Source organism: Nycticebus coucang, chromosome 22, assembly GCF_027406575.1.
Source record: "Nycticebus coucang isolate mNycCou1 chromosome 22, mNycCou1.pri, whole genome shotgun sequence".
Lineage (NCBI taxonomy): Eukaryota > Metazoa > Chordata > Mammalia > Primates > Lorisidae > Nycticebus > Nycticebus coucang.
Window position 1 is genome coordinate 8,034,860 of NC_069801.1, and position 25,622 is coordinate 8,060,481.

The following is a 25,622-nucleotide window of genomic DNA, read 5'->3' on the forward strand; positions in this document are numbered from 1 at the left end:
CCAACAGGAAATTCCTTTGCACCTCTTACTAAAAACCTTTAATCTAAATGTGTCCACTTTCCTAACTAACAAGAGTAGACTGATCACAATTAACGGATACTTGCTGAGTAAGAATTCCATGATGATCTGTTCCTCCGTTCATCCAGCAAGTACCTCTTGCGTATCTGTTATGTGCCTGGCACTGACCTGGGGTCAAGGTGAGAAGACAAATAGTCCTGGGCTGCACAAGGGGCCATGACATTGAAGAAATCATTAAAGCCAAAGGGATCTTTTAAAAAGAAGCGCTTTTAAAAACTAAAACTAAAGTTCCTGGAACTACCTTTTTTCTTGGGATTTGCTTCCTTCCCAAAAGCTGAATGAAGAAAAGTAACTCTGGTTAGGGGACAGTTCTGATTAGTAAAGTTGCAGTTAATCAAGGATTTAATAGATTTAATTTCCCTTGACACTTTGGACATGATGCTGTCCTAGGTAGAGTAAGTACTACTCTTATCACAAAATGGACACTTTTTGGATAAGAATGAAGCACGCTTAAATGAGGGTAAGATTTTTTTTTTTTGGAGACAGAGTCTCAAACTATTGCCCTGGGTAGAGTGCTGTGGCATCACAGCTCACAGCAATCTCAAACTCTTGGGCTCAAGCAATTCTCTTGCCTCAGCCTCCCAAGTAGCTGGGACTACAGGCGCCCGCCGCAACGCCTGGCTATTTTTTGTTGCAGTTGTCATTGTTGTTTAGCAGACCTGGGGTGGGTTCGAACCCGCCAGTGTTGGTGTATGTGGCCGTAACCACTATGCTATGGAGGCCGAGCCAACGGGTAAGATTTTTATTCTAAGTGCTTCTGCGGTCTTCAGATGCAAGTTTTGATTTCAGAAGGAATGATTCATAAGTTTGCAAGTGAAGGAGATACTGGAAAAAAATAGATGACACCTGCTATACAAGCAGCTATTACCAGGAGGCCCTTGAGAAAAGACATTTAAAAAAAAAGAGAATTTATGTTCTCACCAAAGATGCCTACTTCCAAGAGTAACTCGTCTCTTGGTCAATCACATCTTTTATACATTTTCTAATTCTGTTTATCTTTTTGAAAAGTTTCCTGTAACATAACAGGATGTTACTCAGATCTTTCCAATAAAAACAAAGAAAGTTAAGGTCTTAGCTTAACTAAGGGGGGTCAGACAGGGATGGAAATCAGAAAAAAGTTGAGCAGGAACAGATGACCAAGGGGAGATAGTTCCAGACACTAACCATGTGTCCAGATATTCCTAGGAAAACAAGCAGGTCAGAGTCTATGAGACGGCAGCAATGCCCTGCACCACACACATAATACATGTAATAGGCTAATAAGTATTTCCCAAAAAAAAAAGAGTAAGTTCATCTGTCTAGTTTTTTTTTTTTTTTTGTGGAGACAGAGTCTCACTTTACTGCCCTTGGTAGAGTGCCATGACGTCACAGGACTCACAGCAACCTCCAGCTCTTGGGCTTACGCGATTCTCCTGCCTCAGCCTCCCGAGTAGCTGGGACTACAGGCGCCCGCCACAACACCCGGCTATTTTATTGTTGCACTTCGGCCGGGGCTGGGTTTGAAACCGCCCACCCTCGGTATATGGGGCCGGAGCCCTACTCACTGAGCCACAGGCACTGCCCGTTTTTTTTTTTTTTTTGAGACAGAGTCTCACTATGTCACCCTCAGTAGAGTGCTGTGGTGTCACAGCTCACAGCAACCTCCAACTCTTGGGCTCAAGTGATTCTCTTACTTCAGCCTCCCAAGTAGCTGGGATTACAGGCACCCACCACAACACCCGGCTATTTTTTGTTGCAGTTGTCATTGTTGTTTAGCTGGCCTGGGCCAGGTTCGAACCCACTAGCCTCAGTATAATGTGGCTGATGCCAATACCACTGTGCCACAGGTGCCGAGCTGTTTTCTTTTTTTTTTGAGACAATCTGTCACCCTGGGTAGAATGTTATGGCATCATCGTAGCTCACAGCAACCTCAAACTCTTGGGCTTAGGCAATTGTCTTGCCTCAGCCTCCCAAGTAGCTGGGACTACAGGCGCCCACCACAACGCCTGGCTATTTTTAGAGACGGGGTCTCACTCTTGCTCAGGCTGGTCTCAAACTCTTGAGCTCAGGCAATCTACCTGCCTCAGCCTCCCAGAGTGCCTGGAGCAAGTTTATCTTTCAGTATCAGTTAAACTTGTAAGGGAAATACAGCTTCCTGGGCCTCTGATAGATGGGCTCCAGGGACTCAAGAAGCAAATCACAGTATCAGGCCCATGCACAGAGGTGTCACTGTGACTACCAGCTCCCGGAGGACACAGGCAAGGCCGCCAGGGTGTGGGTTTTACGCGGGCCCCTGCTCCCAGTCACCTTGTACCAGCTGCGGTCGTGCTCCGTTGCGGCGCTGTAGTACTGCAGCACTTTGGGGATTGTGCTCTCGTTGATACCCTGTAGGTTCAGCTGCCACTCCCCAAGTTTCAGGAAGCATCTGGAATAAGAGAACGAGCCCCATGTTGCTCCCTGCTCAAAGCCTCCTCCTAAGGGAACAAATGTGAGGGAAACATGAAGCCTCTCTGGTGTTCACTCTGCTTCTCAGGAGGCAACATGATGGAACCAGCAGAATTTCAACCACATGGGCTTTTGGCAGACATTGGGTATCGCCCTTCCTTCTTGACCTTTGTCTTTCAGTGATGGCATAAACCAGGTGCCTGGAACAGGTAAGTCAGTATGGACCTATCTACCCCAAACTCCAGTTTTTTGGGGGACAGTTGGTACTTTCTACTGATTGCTATATGACTTCCTCCTTATTCTTCCCTCCACACAGGTACTAGCAGCTGATATTTGCTGATGGCGCCTATATTCCAGCTGCTGCTCTAAATACTTGAAGTTGTCTCTTTCCACAAATCCTCACACCACCTTAGAAAATAGGAACTCTCACGATCCCCTTTAGACCATGAGGAAACTGAGGCACAGAGAGGTTAAGTAACTTATCTAAAGCACACATCAACTGGCATTTGAAAACAAGGCTTCTAATTCTAACTCCATGGAGGAGGACAGCACGTGGCTGCTCCTGGGCTGCTGAAGCCTAGGAAGTGAGTGGCAGAGACTTTGGAGCAGTACGATTTGACAGCTGCTTGTGATCCCTACTAGAAAAGGAAAAAGATGTTGGCCATCGGCCACCCAAGAAGCCTTGAACTCCTCTACAGGAGAAGCTGATGGGTTGGCAAGGCTGGAATGACTGGCCCCAGGCCAGCGGGCAGCTCACCGGGCCATGAGCTTGTGCAGCTCCTGTTTGTGCTGCTGGTCCTCAGTGGCGATGGCGTGCTGGGCCTGCTGCTGCATGGTCTGGACAAAGTGCTGCATGTGCTGGAAGGCATCAATCTGTAGCAGGACAAAGGCACACTTGGCATGTGGCCCAACTCACAGAGAAAGAACTACTGTTCATCTGATAGGCACCCGAATCAACTCCTCTCCAAATAGAACACCCCAGATCACAGGGTGAGAACCCTACAGGACAGAGGACCAAGGACCAGGGCATGATGCTGGGAGAGGGCTGGATTTTTCAACTCAAGTCTTAGCTCTTTTTTTGCCAATTGTAATTATAAGTTTTATAAGCTGTGGGTAAGTTTCATGCCTGGCTACCCCATATAAGAATTCATATGAAGTAATTTGAAACAACTGCTTAATTCACTATCAATATGTTACCCTGGGGGAAATTAGGCTTATGGGGAATTATTGCAGGCTAGTAAAACTTTGTTATTTGTTTACAACACCTTGGACGCTCCAGCATAGCAAAACCTAGAGATTTAAAAATCAGATAGAACCCTCAGTAAGTACCCAGATAGGAACAGAGAGAAGGGGAGAAGAACCTCATCCATTCAAGTGGAAGGGGGAAAAGACTTTAGCTAAGTAGACATCTAGTTAAATGGGCTTGGGAGCAAAATCTTCAGAATACCCTTCAGCAGTTAGATTTATTTACACTACAGGATTTTATACAAAGTAGGCAGAAGGTATCTGAGTTAGAAAGAGGCAGCTGAAGTAAGGAAAAGCAGAGACACAGTCAGATCTGGGAGTACTGTTCAAACCTGCCGTGTCCAGACCCCAGCACCTTAATAAATGTGGTCCACAAAAATTTTTTTTTTTTTTTTTTGTAGAGACAGAGTTTCACTTTATTGCCCTTGGTAGAGTGCCATGGCGTCACACAGCTCACAGTAACCTCCAACTCCTGGGCTTAGGCGATTCTCCTGCCTCAGCCTCCCGAGTAGCTGGGACTACAGGCGCCCGCCACAACGCCCGGCTATTTTTTTGTTGCAGTTTGGCTGGGGCTGGGTTTGAACCCGCCACCCTCGGTATATGGGGCCGGCGCCCTGCTCACTGAGCCACAAGCGCTGCCCAAGGTCCACAAAATTTTTAAAGGAGGAAAAAATTTTTTTTTCCTATAGAAACCCTCTTCCCCCAAAAAAACAGAAAAAGGGGGGCTTTAAGAATGGAGATAGAATGCACAAACATGAAAAGCTCAAATGGAAAAATCTAAATCCGCAAATGTAGGAGGATGAAATACTTGAGAGAATGTGAAAAAGAGGCCAGAATGTGTTCTGTGCAGCAGCAGCAGGAGAAGAAAAAAATCAATGCTTCAAATAAATAAATGGTCTCCTTATAGTAAATAATAGGAGATATTTTTCTTTTTTAATTTAATTTCATTTTTTTTGAGACAGAGTCTCACTCTATTGCCCTGGGTAGAGTGCCATGGATTCACCATAGCTCACAGCAACCTTAAACTCTCGGGCTCAAGCAATCCTCTTGCCTCAGCCTCCTGAGTAGCTGGGACTACAGGTGTCAGCCACAACACCTGACTAGTTTTTCTATTTTTAGTACAGATGGGGTCGTGCTCTTGCTCAGGCTGGTCTTGAACTTCTGAGCTCAGGCAATCCACTGGCCTCAGCCTCCCAAAGTGCTAGGATTACAGGCTCTTTTCTTTTTTTAATAAGACGATATCAGTGATGATGGTCTTGAAGGGACCCTGACTTGAGGGCCAAGACAACCACAGATACTTTTCAATATAAGGAACTCATTGGCACAAAGAGGGCTTAACCTAGAGTCGGAATGATGTGAGGACCAACTGATAATCCGTGCTCAGGGCAGAGCACACAGATGTTCCAACAGTTACCAAGACACCTGTCTCCCTCAGTCATCTGCCTTCACAGAGTTCCATTATTCACCGCTGGCTTTGAAAAATGAACCCCATCCCACACTTGGGAAGTGATAAATGTTCCTTTAGTTTTTCTTCTAGGAGAACATACTGGCCAGACTTAAATCTGATTATAAAAGAATCACCAGCGTTGGGGCGGTGTGTACATCAAGCAGGGAGGAACTGAGCTAGGCACTTCGGTGCCGGGTGCTTTTCAGAGTTCAAAAGCTACGGTCATTTGACAATCCAGAAAAACAGAGTTTAAACTCTGGTGGGCTTAACAGGGGCTGAACAAAACTAAATTGCCAAAGCTGGTAAGGCTGGGTATTAGTTTGGATTTGAAACCCAATATTATGTTTACCAAGTGTGGGAGACTCTGCTATTTTTCTCTTCCATAACATGAGGCAACTTGTTTTTAAGGAATTGAAAATGTTCTACTTATTCTTCTCTTCACCCTCAGGAAATGAAGGGGGATGGTTCTGATTCTTTCCTTCTTACAAATGAAAGACCAGTCACTCAGAGGACGGAGCTTCTCTCAGGCCCATGGAACTTTGGCTAGGCATAGTACTCTGGTTCTGGACTGCGTGGGTGGTTTGTGGGCAAGGATGATGGCCCTGTCTTAGTGAAATGTCATGGAAAGACCAGCCCATCTCTACATTCTGTGAAGTGCCTGGTCTAGGAAAACTTTATACGTAAGCTTACTGCCTGATGCCTTCTCCCCCAACATTTCCGTTGCCTTAGGACAAGGAAGACTGGATCCTTGTTTACAGTGGCGGAAAGGCTACGCTCAGAGAGTGACTTGTTCAGAAGTCACAATTATTATTAAACAGTCAGGCTCAGCTCTCCTTGCTCAGTAGTTGAGGTGCTAGTCACATACACCAAGGCTGGTGGGTTCGAACCTGCTAAACAACGACAACTACAACAAAAAAATAGCCGGGCGCTGTGGTGGGCACCTGTAGTCCCAGCTACTTGGGAGGCTGAGGCAAGAGGGTCGCTTGAACAGAGGGTGACATGATGAGACTCTGTCTCAAAAAAAAATATTATTAAGTAGTCAGTTTTCTTTTTCCCTGATGTCCAAGCACCTAACTTTAAATAGGTTCCTAATTTTTAAACTCCCCTGGATTTGAATTAGTTAAAAAGGTCATGCTGTGTAGAGAAGGTCATCTGTAGTCAAATGTTTATTTTATTTATTTATTTATTTATTTATTTTGAGACAGTCTCAAGCTGTCGCCCTGGCTAGAGTGCCATCGCATCACAGCTCACAGCAACCTGAAACTCTTGGGCTTAAGCGATTTTCTTGCTTCAGCCTCCCAAGTAGCTGGGACTACAGGTGCCCGCCACAACACCCAGCTATTTTTTGGTTGTAGTTGTCATTGTTGTTTGGTGGGCCCAGGCTGGATTTGAACCTGCCAGCTCTGGTGTATGTGGCTGGTCCCCTAGCCGCTTGAGCTATAGGCGCTGAGCCTGTAGTCACATGTTTAAAGAAGCTATTCCTTGGTTGAGACATTACCCAAAGGCCCCTTCTGCCTGCTTTCAGCAAGGCATTCAGAGACTTGAATGCTTTACAAAGGAAGAAAATCAGACTAGATCAGATCCAGCACTTTCCATATTTCCCGTGTGCCTAGAGTTGTCTAGCCTTTCAATCAGAAATGTTCTGGCCTGGGAGGCTCACAGAGACTACAAAGTAAAATAAAGTAATGAAAATAAACACAATCCCTAAACTGCGCATTTGGAGATGGAAACTTGAAGTAAATCCCAGTCAAAGACCAGGTGCCTAGATGAGAGCTATTGAGCCCACGGTGGGTGGCACTCACAGCCACAGAGTCAGTCATCTACAGAGTAAGCCAGTCTCTGGGTCCCAGGCGTGGGATCTCCTAACTATGCCTTTGGCAGAGACACAACTTCTATTTTACTAGATCTTTCCACAGTGGTCACACCAGTGTCTGGGCTTCCCTCCTTTCCTGCTCAGATAACACTGTGGGAACAAGAGGGAGAGAAAGCCAGTTGGGACTCCCTCGTCCTTTTGCTAAGGAAGATGACGGAGATGATTTGTCTTGAGGGCCTACTATTTGTTTTTTTTTTTTTTTGTAGTTTTTGGCCGGGGCTGGGTTTGAACCCACCACCTCCGGCATATGGGGCTGGCACCTACTCCTCTGAGCCACAGGTGCCACCCCATGGGCCTACTATTTGTTAATCACCATCTTCCAGGGAGACTGCTTTTCTAAAAATAAAAACAAAATCCAGGAGTCACATCAAGTCAAGGGCTTGTCCATAAATAAAGTAAGAGGAATTCTCCATTGACTTCAAGGTAACTTTCCCTCCTGGTTTCAGCATTACGCCCTGCGTGTTGCTGCTTTTAAATCAAACTGATGACAGGAAAAGAGACTAGAAGTCTGAAAAAACCAAACCGGTCTTGTGAAAGTTCTAGTCAAGTTTGTGTTTGCACAAATACAATATTTTTTGTACTGACAGTCATCTTCTCTAAGGGGGCATAAACTGTGCCTTTTCTATGTCTCGGCACTTTCTGGATACAAAGAAATATAACTATGATCACAACCATTGGTTTGATCAATGGTGTATGTGCAGCTCCTCAACTATGATCCACTTTGTGAAATCAGAGATGGCTTCATGATAGGAAGAGACTCCCTGACATTGCAGGCAGGCCACTGTTTCCTCTCTGGTCTCAAGGTGGCCATGAGAAGCAGATGAGGAGAGCATTCTGGAGCAGGTGCTGTGTGGCTGGCTGGGCTCAGATACACACCTTGCGAGCGCTCTTCCACATGTTCTTCATGTAGGCATAGGTCACCTGAGGGTGAACGGTTGGCAGAGGATGGTCAAGTTGCCGAGATGGATCAACTCCCAGGAGCAATACTAAGGTTTTATGAGCGAGAGCCTTAAAAACAACAGAGGGTAGGTCACAGACAGAACTGTTTGGCTAAGGGGCACCATGTCCTGCCTGAGCAGGGTTAGGGGTCACTCACCAGCCTGCCACTCTTGCCACATAGACTTGCATACTTGAGCCAGGTCCTCATGTCCTCATGAGGGCTGACCACAAGGGATCGCACCATAAGGATTTTCTGCCAGTCCTCAACGATACGTTGGCAGCCCTAGAACATTCAGAAATGGGAATTAGTACATTCTCTGCTGTATCTTTTTTTGTTGTCGATGAGACAGGGTCTTACTCTGTTGTCTGGGTTAGAGTGCAAGGGCACTCATAGCACACTACAACCTTAAACTCCTGGGTTCAATTGATCCTCCTTCCTCAGCCTCCTGTGTAGCTAGGACTATAGGTATGCATCAATATGCCTGGCTAATTTTTCTTTCTTTCTTTTTTTTTTTTTGTAGAGACAGAGTCTATTTACCGCCTTCAGTAGAGTGCCATGATGTCACAGGACTCACAGCAACCTCTAGCTCCTGGGCTTCAGCGATTCTCCTGCCTCAGCCTCCCGAGCAGCTGGGACTACAGGCGCCCGCCACAACGCCTGGCTATTTTTTTGTTGCAGTTCAGCCGGGGCTGGGTTTGAACCCGCCACCCTCGGTATAGGGGGCCGGTGCTTTTACCAACTGAGCCACAGGCGCCGCCCTAATTTTTCTATTTTATGTAGAGATGGGGTCTTGCTATTGTCCAGACTAGGTCTCATACTCCTGGCCTCAAGTGATCCCCCAGTCTCGGCCTTCCGAAGAGCTAGAATTTAGATATGAGCCACTATGCCTAGCTTGTCTGTTGTATCTTAAGTTCCTGCAAGCAACATCGAAATCTACTCTGAAACAAAAAATTTTATTTATTTCTTAAGACAGGGTCTCACTCTGTTGCCCAGCTAAAAGTACAGTGGCATCAGCTTAGCTCATAACAACCCCAAACTCCTAAGTTCAAGCAATTCTTCTGACTCAGCCTCCCTAGTAGCTAGGATTACAGAATCCCACCATAATGCCTGGAAAGTTTTTCCATTTTTAGTAGAGAAGGGATCTCACTCTTGCTCAGGCTGGTCTGGAACTTCTGAGCTCAAGTGATTCTCCCACCTCAGCCTCCCAAAATGCTAGGATTACAAGCATGAGCCACTACGCCCTGCCCCAGAAGGAGATTGAATGATAGACTCTCAACTTTTTCAAGTTAACGGTACTGTGGGTAAAATTTGAGACACATGGAGTCTGGACCTTGAATCTTGCCTCTGCCACTTCCTATCTATGTGATTTGGGGTAAGTTACTTAACTAACTTCTCTTTGATCTGTAAAGTAGAGTAAGAATAGTACCAACTTAATGGGGCTGTCACGAGAATGAAATGATTTCAATTTCTTTTTCTTTTTTTTTTTTTTTGAGACAGACTCTCAAGCTGTGGCCTTGGGTAGAGTGCCGTGGTGTCACAGCTCACAGCAACCTCAAACTCTTGGGCTTAAGTGATTCTCTTGCCTCAGCCTCCCAGGTAGCTGGGACGATAGGCACCCGCCACAGCACCCGGCTATTTTTTGGTTGTAGTTGTCATTGTTGTTTGGCAGGCCCGGGCTGGATTCAAATTGCCAGCTCCAGTATATGTGGCTGGTGCCCTAGCCACTTGAGCTACAGGTGCTGAGCCATGTTTTTCATTTTTTTGTGCAGGCAGAGTTTCCCTTTGTCACCCTTGGTACAGTGCTGAGGTGTCATAGTTCACAGCAACCTCGAACTCTTGGGCTCGAGCAATTCTCTTGCCTCGGCCTCCTGAATAGCTGGGATTACAGGTGCCTGCCACAACACCCAGCTATTTTTTAGAGACGAGTCTTGCTCTTGCTCTGGCTGGTCTTGTACACCTGTGAGCTCAGGGCAATCCATTTGCCTTGGCCTCCCAGAGTGCTGGGATTACAGGTGTGAGCCACCATACCCAGCCCCTCAATTTCTTTTTTGGATTATGAATAACACATTTTTAACTTTACTATTTTGCTTCAGTCTTTCTGGTTGAAGATGACTAACATTGACAAAGAAATTAAATTTGAAATGTATCATTCAGGCTGGGCATGGTGGCTCATGCCTGTAATCCTAGCACTCTGGGAGGCCAAGGTGGAAGGATCACTTGAGGCAAGAGTTTGAGAATAGCATGGGCACCACCACCAGACCCTGCCTCTACAAACATAAAAATATTAGCATTTGGCATGATGTTGCACACCTGTTGTCCCAGCTACTGTGGAGGCAGTGGCAAAAGGATCTTTTGAACTCAGGAGCTGGAGGCTGCTATGAGCTGTGATCATACCATCATACTCTAGCCCAGGCAAGAGAGAAAGACCTTGTCCCCCAAGATCCCCCCAAGATATCATTCAAACTTCAAAAATTCAATCAAGTAGAAGTTTAAATAATTACATTTTCAAATGATGTTGTTTTTAAGTTGGCAGCATTTATATTTCTTAAGTTATTAAAGCCTAAACCTGCACTAAGACTTTTGGGATATCCTGTCTACTGGCATCTGAGATTCTTTCATTTCTATTTATCTTAGATCAAAAACTATCAGATTGGTGCAAAAATAACTTTTGCATTGTTCAAAGCTGCTATTTGATACTGGAATACAATCCTTTTTTTTGAGACAGAGTCTCACTTTGTTGCCTTCAGTAGAGTGCCGTGGTGTCATCATAACTCATAGCAACCTCAAACTCATGGGTTCAAGTGATCCTCTTGCCTCAGCCTCCTTAGTAGTTGGGACTATAAGTGCCCGCCCCAGTGCCTGGCTAATTTTTAGAGACGGGCTCTTATTCAGTAAATCGATGAGATGTACCAAAAACTGCAATGCCTGCGGCCCTCATTGATCAACAGAAAGGGCGCAATTCCTTTCCATGACAACACCTGATTGCACATTGCACAACCAATGCTTCAGAAGTTGAAGGAATTTGGCTATCAAGTTTTGCCTCATCCACCATATTCACTGGACCTCTCGCCAACTGACTACTGCTTCTTCAAGCATCTCAACAACTTTTTGCAGGGAAAAACACTTCCACAACCAGCAGATGCAGAAAACGCTTTCCAAGCGTTCACCGAATCTGGAAAGCACGGATTTTTATGTTACAGGAAGAAACAAACTTATTTCTCGTTGGCAACAATGTGTTGATTGTATTGGGTCCTATTTTCATTAATAAAGATGTGTTTGAGCCTACTTATAATGATTTAAAATTCCTGGTCCCAGGCTCGGCATGGTGGCTCACACCTGTAATCCCAGCACTTAGGGAGGCTGGGACAGGTGGATTGCCTGAGCTCACAAGTTCAAGACCAGCCTGAACAAGAGTAGGACCCCATCTCTAAAAAATGGATTGCCTGAGCTCACAAGTTCAAGACCAGCCTGAACAAGAGTAGGACCCCATCTCTAAAAAATAGCCGAGTGGTGTTGTGGTAGGCACAACAAGGAGGTTGAGGCAAGAGAGTCTCTTAAGCCCTAAAGTTTGAGGTTGCTGTGAGCTATGACACCATGGCACTCTACCAGGGGCAACAAAGTTAAGACTGTCTCAAAAAAAAAAAAAAAAATTCCTGGTCCCAAACATGATACACCATACATAGAGAAAGAGAAGTGCCTCATTCATTTACTTAAAACTCTTTGAAATTAAAAAATAAGAAATTAATTGCTATCAAAGGTGCTAAACTAATTTTATATCAAATGAGTTGGATTTTTAATTTAAATAACTTGGCCACAAAATGGCAGTTTTCTAGCCCAGGCAGTTCATTTGATAGCAAGTCGTCCATAAGAGCCAAATTTCCACGACAGGAGTAATGCTTCATTTTCAGGCTTTGGATCATATTTTTCCATCCCGTGATGTGTGACAACAATGATTTGGAAAGTTAGAAAAACAAAAAAGTACATCGAGTGATTGTTTTGGTTACTTCTCACCAATGTCTAGTTTCTCCCAGATGCTAAAATAATTTGGGTTCCTATAACATGGCTGTCTCAAGACAGAGAAGTCACGAAGGGTTAAGGTAATGACAGTGTACTGGACCCAGTAAAGTCAGATGTGTGCCTCCCAGGACTCACTCAATGCATCTCCCTTCCAACTCCGTATCTGGATCAAGTCTACTTGTTAGAATCTGAGAAGATTCATCAGAACTCTGATGTGGAAACTCTTCACCTCATTACAGACACTTCAAAAAACTAGGGTGTGTACAAGTGGGAAACACTTGCTTTGTGGAATTCCTTCTGGTGCCCAGGAGACAATTTTCCATCAAAACATTGACTGGGCATTTCATAATTACTAATAAAACATGCAAAAGAACTGCATGTGCTCATTTACAAGCCATAAACAACTATACTCATGGGTGATCCTTTGCCCACTGCTCTTTCCTGTCCAGGGGAATGTGCCCTGAGCTTCCTAGGCAGGAATGCAGCCTGGAGTCAAAATGTTTTGTCACAGCCTACTGAAAAGCCTGGAAGCGCATACCTGCCTTGGTCTGGAGCAAGGATTTGGAATTAGGTGTGGTCTAGCCAAGAGGAAATGGCTTATAATTGAGGGGGTCGATTATGACAAGCAGGGAGACAAATGGTTTCCGGAGTGGTAAAGGCTTTCTCTCTTTTTTTTTTTGCTGATGAACTTCCCATCCTACCTACTCAAGAAATGAAAGAACCGGTCATCCTTTCCAAGAACACTTAGGACTGCTGACTCCCAGATCTGGAATTGACAGCTACTCATGCTAAAATGATCAGAATGTGACAATGAAAATACTGATGGAGGATGTGGAAAAGTTTCTCTATAAGGGGAAAATGCAGTGGAAAAAAGTCTAAATAGAGGTGATAGGATGACTCTGACCTAAGCAACTATAAACAGGAGTTGGCAAACAAGATTATCAGGCAACCCTGTCTAAAAAGCTGGATGCAGGTGGCCAGTACGTGTGGTGAATGTAGTGGTTCTTAGCACTGGCTTTTGGAATCATCTGGGGAGCCTGAAAAAGACACTGATCTTGGGTCTATCCCCCCAAAATTTGATATAACTGGCCTTGGCAACAGGACTTTAAAAAGCTCTCTAGGGATCCTATTCTATTGCTAAGGTTGAGAGCCACTGATTTTGAGATTATGATTCCCAACTGATTAGTCATAAGCATCACTTTTTTTTTTTTTTTGAGACAAGAGTCTCACTTTATCACCCTTGGTAGAGTGCTGTGGCATCATAGATCACAGCAACCCCCAACTCTTGGACTCAAGCAATTCTCTTGTCTCATCCTCCCAAGTAGCTGGGACTATAGGCACCTGCCACAACGCCCAGCTATTTTTAGAGACGAGGTCTCACTCTGGCTGAGGCTCCTCTTGAACCTGTGAGCTCAGGCAATCGACCCATCTTGGCCTCCCAAAGTACTAGGATTACGAGTGTGAGCCACCGTGCCTGGCCTTTATTATTTTCTTTTACTCCTGAAGTGTGAGAAGAGGTTAGAAAATTGGTCATTCCCTCATAGGTGAAGAGCCTTTGAGTGTTCTGCTTGGTACACAGCTGAGCACCACACTGACCAAGAGCATGCTGGGGAAAGTGAGTGCTGGCCCAGGTCCTTCAGAGCAAGAGCAAGTGGGTGAACCAGGCTTCCCACTAAGCTCACCTGCAATCTCTCCCACCAGATCTGGCGGATGATCTCTCGTCGCTCAGGGACGAGTTTGTACTGGATAACCTCCTCCAGCTCGGACAGCATGTGGCAAGAAACCATGGCCTGATGGAAACAAATCACATTCCAACCTAATTACTGCATGAACCATCCAAAAGACAGGATTAACTTAAATCACTCCTTCTGGTGTCCGGGTATCTGCTGACCAGAGAAAGTAGGCATGTTCCAGGCAGCCTGTGAGTTCTCATTAACCCTCTTTGGAAAAAGAAGTGAAATAAACCTCCAAAATGACAATGGGCAGAATATTCAGCACTCACCCCATATGCCCGACTGTAGCTCTCTCCTGCCATCGCAGTTAACTCAGCATCCAGCAGGTCCCTGGCCTTGTCAATGCACTGGAAGAGAAACAAAGAACCCCTGGAACCGTACTCTGGGCTGGGGAGCTCATGGCTATTTTAAGCCTCCCAACTAGCTGCAAGGCTGTTTAATTGACACTGTCTCACTTAACTCCCAGAATGAAGGGAGAAACTCACTGAAGAAGGGAAGAAACCTCTTCCCAGATTTGAATGGCTAGAGAAGAGTATTAGACAATTTTTCATCCAGGATAGAAATGATATACAGCATCCCAAACTTTAAAATAACCTAAGTAACACCCACAATCTCAGGTGGCAAAGGAGAGGGACATTAATGGGAATCACCCTTCTTCTAACTTTTCCTTGCTGGGCACATTTGTGAAAACAGATTCTATGTGCACTCGAACAGCTCCATGTGGTCATCCCTGGCTTCCAAGTACTGTCTCTCCTCTGAAGGAGTGTGCCCCTCACACCAGAGAGATGCTCGGTCTTCTCCATGTGAACAGTATCTCTCGAGTCTTTGACATGGATGGCTCTGATTGCAGCTCTCATAGTGTAAATCGGAGCCTGGGGGAGGCTACAGGACTGTGGTTTGAGTCTTTTCCATGTCATCAGCTTTTCCTTTTTTTCTTAAGGCAGAGTCTCAGTCTCTTGCCTGCTGGGTTGAGTGCTGGAGTGTCATAGATCCCAGCAACTTCAAACTCCCAAGTAGCTGGGACTACAGGAGCCCACCACAACGCCTGGATAGTTTTTCTATAGTAGAGATGGGGGTCTCGCTTTTGCTCAGGCTGGTCTTGAACTCCTGAGCTTAAGGGATCTACCCATCTCAGCCTCCCAGATTGCTAGGATTACAGGTGTGAGCCACACTTTGCCTGGCTGCTTTTCCTCTTTTGACTGTTTAAAGTTAATTAAATGCTCAGATCATTTACCTCGGCACTGTGTCTAAGACAGTCTGCTGCTTGCCAGGGTGGATGTGATTACCTCATTATTTCATCCTGCAAGTTAGCACAGTATTTGCAAATAAGCACTAGCTTTCTTGAAAGGTAATCAATGTGGGACATGCCTACATGGCCAGAAAACCTTATGACTGATTTCTGCTGCACTGGAGGGATTGCTGGCTCTCTGAATCCTCCCTTTAGTGAAACTCATAGCTTCTCTTTACTACAAATGCTAAGGCAAGGTGATAAAAGGTATGTTATGATGCCCCAAAATGCTAAGTCCAAAAGCAACTGAAGCAGTCATTTCTAGGACACATTTTTCTCCCCAGAACAAAAAAGTAGCCCCAGCTGATATGCAGGCAGAGTTCACAGAGCCAAGTAAACACTAGAGCTGGGAGACAGTTGCCCATTTACACAGCACCGTGTGCTTAGGAACAGCGTAACCTCTTTGCTGGCAGGTTTTTACCTGTTGTGCCAAGGAGAAGAGGTCTTGATGTAGTGCCAGCACAGCTCTGTAGAATGCCCCGTCATGGGTGTCCCGAGGGATCATACAGGTGTACTCTTCCATGCTGTCCCACTGACCTAGGCACACAGACAGGAAGCATCAGTGGTGGTTGGCTGGCTGGGCTAACAGCAGCATCTCAAATAGGCCTGGCCATTGTTACTTTTCATTTAGGGTACAAACAAGACAAATGAACTTGAGCCACATGCACCAAACCCTCTAGGTACTGCAGGCACTGATTTAATAAACCAAAGCCGCATCTGTCTTCCAAACATAGGACTCCATTGCTGCCCTGGGGAGCACCATGAAAGATGAAGGAAGGTGCATGAGTGCAGAGGCTGCAATGCAAGTGAGTTTAATGTGGCATCTCCTTACCCTGGAGGACTCTCTCAGGTCTATCTAGGTGAGATGAAATCGCTCTCTGCCCCACTAGTGAAGCATTTCACAGGGTACTGTGGGAAATTATATTTTCCTCTAAACAATTGAGAATGACCATTATACCAATAGGGAACAAGTTTAGACAAATAGCTTGCCTGTTTCATTCCGGCAATATCTTTGTCTCAGAAGGGAGGAGATAAATATTTTAAGAGGCTCTGTTATGATAGAAAGATGGGCTGGGTTACAGCACAGTGCTCTCTGTGTCATGTTAGACTGGGGAAATGGTTGCATCTGGGAAGAGGTATTCACTTCCCCCGGGGGGTGAGCATGTCTCAAATGCCAGGATTTCCAGGACCACCTGCAGAAAAGATATCAGCTTCATCAGCTGTGAACTGCAGAGCTGCCAGTTTTACAAGGCATGTTCCTGCCTTTCACTCCAGACTATGGGCTCATCCATTCTCTATGCCTCTGGGCACGAGCAAATAGCAAACCATGACTCCTCAGGAAGCAATTTGTTTTTAAAAAATGTTCCGGATCTAGCCCAGAGCTCATGAAAGGAAAGGATGTAAGCTCTGTGACTCAAGAGGGAGAGAAGGATAGAATGGAGGTGGAATGTTATATAACCTCTCTCTGGACTCCGTGGGGGAAGCTCTGCACCTGGAACATGCAGTGCATCCTTTCCTCTCTTAGCAAGAACATCTCCGAAATAGATGCTGCCAATGTTCCAGGCTGGGGCCTAGTGTCAAAAATCCATAAACTTCTGTAGGGTTAAAAGGAAATCTCTCTTTTAAAATATTCTGGAAGTAGAAGTGAGGTAGGCAAGTGTTGTACAGCAAGGAAAAGAGACAAAAAAAATGATCAAAATGGTTATAATTGTTGGAGATGGTAAAGGGCAGATAGGGGTTCATTATACTATTTACTTTTATATATGTTGGGAGAGTTCTATAATAGAAGTTAAGAAATAAAAAGGAGACAGACAATTGTCTTCTCCTTTTACTCCTGCTTGGGGATAAAGATGTGATGGGGGGAGCTCCAGCAACCATGCTGGATTGTGAGGTGGACTTTGAACAGAGACCCTGTGCTAAGTATGCACTGTGGGAAAAAGCTAATGACAAGGGAGCCAAAATACTAGGCCGGGAATTCTTACCTCTAGATTTCATTCATAAGAGAGAAAAATAAATCAGTATTTAAGGCAAATGAAAACAAATCCTGCTATGGCATAGTAAGAAATACATTTGGTCTTTGTCCCTACTGCCGCACAGAGATGCGTAAACCCCTGAGTGACAGGAGTGCCTTTGGTTAATCACAAAGAGCCTTTCTGATTATGCTAATGAGGTAGATGAGGCCTCAGGGAGGGACTGGTCACCAGAAAGACTTAGCAATTACAGGGTTGGAACTTTCAACCCCACCTAAGGGTGAGAAGGATAAAGATTAAGGGATATAAAAACTTAACAATGAGCTTCCAGGTTGCTGAAGATGCTAGTAAGTGGTGGCAAACCCCAACTCCTGCTCTCCGATCCTTCTAGACCTCACTCCATGTACCTGTTCACAGGTATCCTTTATAATAAGCTAGTAAACAGAAGGGAGCTGCTTCTCTGAGGGCTGTGAGCCACTCTAGCAAATTATCAATACTGAGGGGAGGGTCATGGGAATCCTGACTTTTTTCTTTCTCCTTTTTTCATTCTATATCCCATTTCAAAAAGAACCCTGATTTCTAGCCAGTGGTCAGAAGCGCAAGTCACAACCTAGGACTTGTCAACTGGCATCTGCAGTGGCAGCAGCACTGTGGGGGTGAGGCTTCAAACTGTGTGATCTCGTGCTACTTCTGGGTGGAGAACACTGGATCGAACTGAATTGACTTGCTGGACACTCACCTGGTATCTGCTGGAAATCCCTACACTTCTGGTGTTAAAAGCGTTCTGTGTGAGTGTGCTGAGTGTGTTTTTCTCGCTCATTATGTCTCAATTTTGATGCTGTGCGCTGTTTTCCTTGGCTTTCTCATCAAGATCCATTTTTACCCATGTCTTACAAGTTATAGACAAAATCATCAGGTACAAAGGGCAGATGGAGGACGTAGAAGTAGGTGGATACCTTCTCACACCACTGTGGACTTGACATGTCCACCTGTAGCCACAGTGCCTTGCTTTCTTGGATGCGAGGCCCCCGCCTCCCACTTCCCACCATGTCCAGGGAAGCCTTACCTAAACCCCAGGCAGCTGCAGCAGCCATCCGGGCCATCTTAGCTTGGGTCTCGTCATTAACCAGGGTCCACTTTTCACAGCACTGCTGGTGGAGCTGTCCCCTAAAGAAAAGAATTATACAGTCAGGTTACCCCAAATCACCTCCATAACCCATCAATCTTCCTCTTCAGACCCCCTGGGTTAGTTGGGAGCTACTGAGAAACTGGTATGATAGGTTCCTGCCTCTATCTGGGAGCCTTTAAATAAAATGCACGTTTGGGTAGGTCTATAACAGAGAAGTGAATGAGCTATTCGTTGTTTTTGGCCTGGTGCTCATAATTTGTCTGAGTGAGTTTATCAAGGATAGGGACTGTGTCTCAATCTATGTGATGTGAAATGTCCTGAACATCTGGCCTCCTTCATAAATATTAAATAACCTCTCTCTCATGCCAATGAATTCTGGGCTCTTTTGCTTTGGCAGGCCTACAGAGAAAGCAATCTGAAGAGACACATCTGGACATTCATTTTGGGCTCAAAGCTATAAGGAGAAATGGTTCTTAAAAGTATTGTTCACCCAACAATAAAAAAAAAAAAAGTATTGTACAAATGGTTTCAGTCTGAAATGAAACCCAAATGAAATTGGTCTGTATGGAAGAGAGGCTCTACAGTAGTCACATCTACCAGAAATCTTAAAACAGCTTATTTTCAGAATTCTGCACAATTCCCATGACCTCAAGCAATCCCCCCACCTTGGCCTCCCAGAGTGATAGGATTACAGGTATGAGCCACCATGTTTGGCCTGAAATTTTAATCTAATTTAGCCACGAGTGGCTAGTGGCTACCGTATTAGACAGTACAGTTTTAGATACTTGTTGAACTTACAAAAAGGCCACAGCTTTAGTTGTATAAACAAATGAAACAGACTTGAAGGTTATGCTTCCTTAATTTATTGAGGAGAATGAATATGGAATGTTAATTTACAAAAATAAATAAATCATACTTTATACTTTTGAATCTTCCTAGTAATGGTTAACCCAAACAATTAAGACCTCTGCAAATAATTTTGATTATTATCTATGTAATGCCCAAGGCTAACTTCACTAACATTAAATTTTCATGTAAAACATTACAGTATCTTCTATCTTGGGAATTTAGTAATAACTTCATATTAAGAAATAAAAGCAGCTGGTGGGAATGCCCACTAATACGTCCCTTCTGGAAGGATGTTTGGAGAATACTTAAGAGACCTAAAAATAGACCTGCCATTCGATCCTATAATTCCTTTACTAGGTTTATACCCAGAAGACCAAAAGTCACAATATAACAAAGACATCTGTACCAGAATGTTTATTGCAGCCCAATTCATAATTGCTAAGTCATGGAAGAAGCCCAAGTGCCCATCGACCCACGAATGGACTAGCAAATTGTGGTACATGTATACCATGGAATACTATGCAGCCTTAAAGAAAGATGGAGACTTTACCTCTTTCATGTTTACATGGATGGAGCTGGAACATATTCTTCTTAGCAAAGTATCTCAGGAATGGAAGAAAAAGTATCCAATGTACTCAGCCCTACTATGAAGCTAAATTATAGCTTTCACATGGAGACTATAACCCAACTATAGCACAAGACTATGGGGAAAGGGCCAAGGAAGGGGAAGGGAGGGGGGAGGTTTTGGTGGAGGGAGGGTAATGGGTGGGGCTACATCTATGGTGCATCTTAGAATGGGTACAGGGGATTGCACTAATGTACATACACAGCTATGATTTAACAATAAAAAAACAAAAAAGAAAAAAAAGAAATAAAAGCAACAGTTTAACAAAAGAATATATTTATTTATTTATTTATTTGCGACAGAGCCTCAAGCTGTTGCCCTGGGTAGAGTGCCGTAGCATCACGGCTCACAGCAACCTCTAATTCCTGGGCTTAAGCCATTCTCTTGTCTCAGCCTCCCAAGTAGCTGGGACGACAGGCACCCGCCACAATGCCCAGCTATTTTTTTTGTTGCAGTTGTCATTGCTGCTTAGCTGGCTGGGCCAGGTTTGAACCTGCCAGCATGGGTGAATGTGGCTGGCACCTTAGCTGCTTGAGCTCCAGGCGCCGAGCCCAAAAGAGTTATCTTTAATTAGGCACAGAAAGATTGTATGTAGCTACAGATCATTCTTTTAGAAGACTTCCTTTGTTGGAGTTTATCCCAATGGGGACTTTTCTGTAGCTACATATCATTGGAAATGCCTCACAGAGTAACTCTGTGGTTTTGCTTTACTCACAGGACTATTTATTAGGTAGGTATTGGCATATCCCTCTGATCTGTACTATTGTCAAGTGTGATGGCTTTAGAAACTATTATGATTTAAATTCATTCATTTATCTGAGAGGGTGTCAGATTGAGGACCAGGTAGATCCATCTACTCTAAAAATGAGTGACAAGACAATTGTGGATGAGGAGCTGTTCTACTAAGGAACAAAAGTTACTCTGATGGACAATCACATGTGAAATTCCTTTTTTTTTTTTTTTTTTTTTTTGAGACAGAGTCTCACTATGTGGCCCTCAGTAGAGTACAGTGGCATCACAGCTCACAGCAAACTCAAACTCTTGGTCTTAAGCGATTCTCTTGCCTCAGCCTCCTAAGTAGCTGGGACCACAGGCACCCACCTCAAAGACCAGCTATTTTTTGTTGTTGTTGCAGTTGTCATTGTGTTTAGCTGGCCTGGGCCAGGTTCCAACCCACCAGCCTCAGTATATGTGGCTGGTGCCGTAACCACTGTGCTACGGGCGCTGAGCCACATGTGAAATTTCTTGAATAAAAGTTTACTGACTTGAGTCTAGGCATGGTGGCTCACACCTATAATCTCAGTACTCTGGGAGACTAAGGCGGGAGGATCACTTGAGCTCATGAGTTCAAGACCAGCCTGAGCAAGAGTGAGACCCTGACTCTACTAAAAAAAAAACAATAGGAAAATTAGCCAGGTGTGGTGGTGTGCACTAGTAGTCTCAGTCACTTGGGAGGCTGAGGCAGGAGGATTGCTTGAACCAAGGAGTCTGAGGTTGCTATAAGGTAGGCTGATGTCATGGCACTCTAGTCTGGGCAACAGAGTGAGATTCTGTCTCAGAAAAAAAATTATTGACTTGATGTCTGAAATCATAATTAAAAAAAAAATCTTAAAAAAGAGCAGCCTTTTTGATTTTGTCCAATAGTATTCCTTTTTTTTGGGAGAGAGTCTCGGTTTTTTGCCCTAGGTAGAGTGCTGTTGCATCATAGCTCACAATAATCTCAAACTCTTGTGTTTAAGCAATCATTTTGCCTCAGCCTCCCAAGTGGCTAGGGCTATAGGCACCCACCACAACACCCAGCTATTTTTAAAGATGGGATCTTGCTCTTGCTCAGGCTGGTCCTGAATCAGTGAGCTCAGGCAATCCATCTACCTTGGCCTCCCCAACCCTTCAATAGGATGTGCCTGGCTTTCCAATAGCATTTTTTTTTAATTTTCTTTTCTTTCTTTCTTTCTTTTTTTTGAGACAGCAGCTCGTTTTGTCATTCTGGTAGAGTGCCATGGTGTCATAGCTCACAGCAACCTCAAACTATTGAGCTTAAGTGATCCTCCTGCTTTAGCCTCTTAAGTAGCCAGAACTACTGGTACTTGCCACCATGGCCAGCTAATTTTTCTATTTTTTTGTAGAGATAGTGTCTCGCTCTTGGCTCAGGCTGGTCTTGAACTCCTGAGCTCAAGCTGTCTCGGCATCCTAGAGTGCTGGAATTACAGGTGTGAGCTACCAAGAGTTTGAGGTTGCTGTGAGCCATGACACCATGTTACTCTACCAAGGGTGACAAAGTGAGACTCTGTCTTTAAAAAAACAAAAACAAACAAAAAAAACCCATAACTGCCTCCTATTATCAGTTTGTAACAGTAACTATTATATATATATATTTTTCCATCCCAATAAAAACCCCAGAACCCCCATGCTTGGGGCCAGCACTTCTTTCTTCCTTTGGTGCTTTGCCCTTTCCTCCTTTAGAAAATAAGCTTTTTCTCTAAACCTTTCCTAATCTTTGTGCTGAGAATTCTTTCCCAGTCTGTGCTATCAGTTCCCACCCTTAATATTTGGTAGTGTGTAGGGGGAAGTAACTTTTCTACCTCTGTCTCGGGGAAGTCACTTTTCTTCCTCTGTTTTGGGACTGCTCTCTCCTCTGCTATGCAACTCCCAGGACAACCTTCTTGGAGCCCTCATTTTTCTCAGCTTTGGAGATGGTCACATACTGCAGGAAGAGTTATAGCTTCATGGTTATGGCAACCCTGGTGCCATGTCTGCCATTCTTGGAAGGGAAGCCTTAGGACAGAGGCCTGCTAACCGTCCCTCTTCTGGTCCCTGCCCAGACCTAGGGAATGCCACGCTTTGGGAGAGATCACTACATTTGGTTCTGGGTCCGAATGTGGGAGACTCCTGCTCTGGCCAGATCTCTATAGAGGTCTCGGTCTGACTTAGGTTTCGGTGATACCTGATATCTGATCAGCACTCCAAAGGTCATTTAGTGGGGAAACACCCCTCTCAGACTCTCAGCATTTTGATGTATGACTGTCTCTAAGAGTTTTTTCCTTTCCTTTCTCCTAGTTATTGCCAAGGGCAATGTTCAGTTGGCCTCACCTAAAGATTCCCCATTGAGATGTCTCCTTAAGAATTTGACAACTAGCTTGGCGCCTGTAGCTCAAGCGGCTTAGGTGCCAGCCACATACCCCAGAGCTGGCGGGTTCAAATCCAGCCTGGGCCTGCCAAACAATAATGACAACTACAACCAAAAAGTAGCTGGGTGTTATGGCGAGTGCCTGTACTCCCAGCTACTTGGGAGACTGAGGCAAAAGAATCACTTAAGCCCAAGAGTAGAGGTTGTTGTGACCTGTGACATCATGGCACTCTACCCAGGGCGACAGCTTGAGACTCTGTCTCAAAAAAAAAAAGAATTTGACAACTTTGGGAATTACTTCCAGATCAAACATTTAGTCTTCTATTGTAATTCACAATATAAATTACATGACCAGGAGATTTGGGCTGAGAATGGATCTCTTAATCATAACTACATCTTGAGCCACATTGACACTAGCTGGGCAAGTGGTCTGAAGTGCCCGACGTTCATCAGGCCTTCCTTGAACTTGCTAGACATCTCCACTCTGCTTACTGCATGTTACTTGTTGCCCCTGAATCTTTCCCGCTATCTTCACTTTCTAGAAGATGTTTCTCTTTTGGCTCCCCCTGGCTTCTTCCATACGGGCTCCCTCCTCTGGTGCACTTTCTACTACTTTCCCTCTCCTCCTCCTCTGACTTCACCCCTCTTGCCCAGCTGCACTTACTCTAGCTGGTCAGTCCAAAATCCCTCCTACCTGTGCACCAGCTCCCTCTTCAGGAGACTGCTGGATCAGAAGGCATTATACATTACTCAGAGCCAGGATGAAAAATCAAGACCTTTTTCCTTCACAAGTGAGGGCATTTGCCTTCTTTGCTAATTTATGACACAAGGAAGGGACAAACCACCTTAGCTATGCACTTCATCTCCCAGAAAGCACCTAATATTCAGCATAATCTCCAAAAACATGATTAAGAGGCCTCACACTCCATAAGAGGAACTTTTAGACCTGGCTTTCATGGTCTTCAATAACTAGGATAAGGAGAGGAGAGAGGAAAAGAGGTAATGACTGGCAGTGGGCCCTAGAACTGAAAGAGGTTTCCCAAATGTTGGCTACTGCTATAGGAGGGACTTTTCAGAAAAGGAGTTACCCTAGAGGCTCAGGCAAAAAGATACCAGGCCCATACTCTTCTCTAGGAACAACCCTCTTTCCAATACAACCACCTAGGTCACTGGAGGAAGAGGTACCCTAGGAGGCCTCTGCGAAGACTCTGCTCTACAAAAGGGAGGGGCTCTGGAAGTGAGATGACCCTGTCCTTGACTAAGGGGACCGCAGTTGCCTTCTGGACCTGGTGGGTCCCCTGAGCTAGCATCCTCCGTACCCACGGGCCTTCTGGGGGTACTTTAATGTGCCTGATGGACCCCAGCTTTGGAACCGCATCCACTTAGTAACGTGGAGAAACTCCTTCTCAGCCTGCAGTTCCAGTTTCCGTTCTAACAATGGTACATTGGCATATTGAATATTTTAAGAAAACAGCAGTGGAAAGACTCTGACCTTCCCTTACCCCTATTCCTTAGAGCAGGTCTTAAGACCATCACGTGAGAGGAGCCATAGTTGGGGGGAAAGGAGCATCCTAGTCTCTGAAGACTGTCAAACTCTGTAAAATAATTTAAAGAGGTTTATTCTGAGCCAAATTTGAAGACTATGCTCTGGGAGGCTGAGGCAGGTGGACTGGCTGAGCTCAGGAGTTTGAGACCAGACTGAGCAAGAGCAAGACCCCATCTCTAAAAATAGCCTGGCATTGTGGTGGGTGTCTAGAGTCCCAGCTACTTGGGAGGCTGAGGCAAGTGAATCGCTTGAGCCAGGAGTTTAAGGTTGCTGTGAGTTGTGATGCCATAGCCACTTTACCAAGGGTGACAATGTGAGACTCTATCTCAAAAAATAAATAAATAAATAAATAAATAGAGGATTATGGCCCAGGACCATGCTCAAGAAGCCTTGAGGAAGTAGACTTGCTGTAGTTGGGTTATAGTTTGCTGTTACACATCTCAGGGAGAGAAGAATGTAAGGTTGTAAATTAATACATGGAAGGTCTACATTGGTTTGGCCTGAAAAGGTAGGACATCTCAAAAAGGAGGGCTTACAAGTTGCAGGTGGGTTCAAAGATGTTTTGTAATTGCTTAAAGAAATGAAGCTTTGTCTAAAGTCTTGGAATGCTTTAAGTTAAGAAAGTCTAGGGTGGTGCCTGTGGCTCAAAGGAGTAGGGCACTGGCTCCATACGCTGAAGGTGGTAGGTTCAAACCCAGCCCTGGCCAGAAACTGCAAAAAAAAAAAAGCAAGTGTTTTAATTAAAGGCAAGGCACTGGCCATATACCCAGACTCACAAGATGTGTTACCTAAACTGAGGACTGTAGGTGCGGTTTAAGCTTTGTCTTGCATTGCCCTGGGCCTGTTAATAAGTTACAAAGCAGAACTAACTCCCTGAAGGGAGGGGAGCATGATGAGGCACATCTGAGCTCCTTTCTCATAGCCAACAACTCAGTTTTAGGGTATCCCCTTTGGCCAAGAAGGGGTCTATGCAGTTAGCTGGGGGGAAAACTTAAAGAGATTTTGTTTTAGTCCAAAAGACACAGAGTCACAGAGCAGAATGTGAACAAATAGGCCTTGCATCGTCTTCCATGACTTATGCCCACTGGATCGTACCCTTTTTGCCCTATCCTATTTCTCCACGACTATCCTTCATCAAACCTGTTAGAAAAAACACTCAGATTTAACTGTTTCGTTGGATCTTCCCTTCTTTACGAAGGCTCCTGCCTGCTTTTCTCTAGTTAATCTGTTATAAGGCCTCAGCCATGAACCTAAGAGGGTAGAGGAAAAGATATTTTTCTTCCCCTATACCTGGATTATCCCTGAAAGTCTACAGAAAAATCTGGTCATAG

General features: G+C 44.8%; 1 protein-coding gene across 3 annotated transcripts in view; it reads right to left on the reverse strand.

The window, feature by feature from the left end:
* The window catches only part of MTOR (mechanistic target of rapamycin kinase), a 140,352-nt gene that overhangs the window by 27,041 nt on the left and 87,689 nt on the right, over window positions 1-25,622 (reverse strand). For all 3 annotated transcript variants that reach the window (XM_053577336.1, XM_053577334.1, XM_053577335.1), the window contains 8 exons: window positions 18,082-18,182; window positions 15,467-15,582; window positions 14,027-14,104; window positions 13,707-13,814; window positions 8,164-8,289; window positions 7,944-8,075; window positions 3,260-3,375; window positions 2,365-2,482 (listed from right to left, as the gene is read on the reverse strand). In XM_053577336.1, coding sequence (XP_053433311.1) covers window positions 2,365-2,482; window positions 3,260-3,375; window positions 7,944-8,075; window positions 8,164-8,289; window positions 13,707-13,814; window positions 14,027-14,104; window positions 15,467-15,582; window positions 18,082-18,182 — 895 coding nt within the window. The remainder of the gene's footprint in view (window positions 1-2,364; window positions 2,483-3,259; window positions 3,376-7,943; window positions 8,076-8,163; window positions 8,290-13,706; window positions 13,815-14,026; window positions 14,105-15,466; window positions 15,583-18,081; window positions 18,183-25,622) is intronic.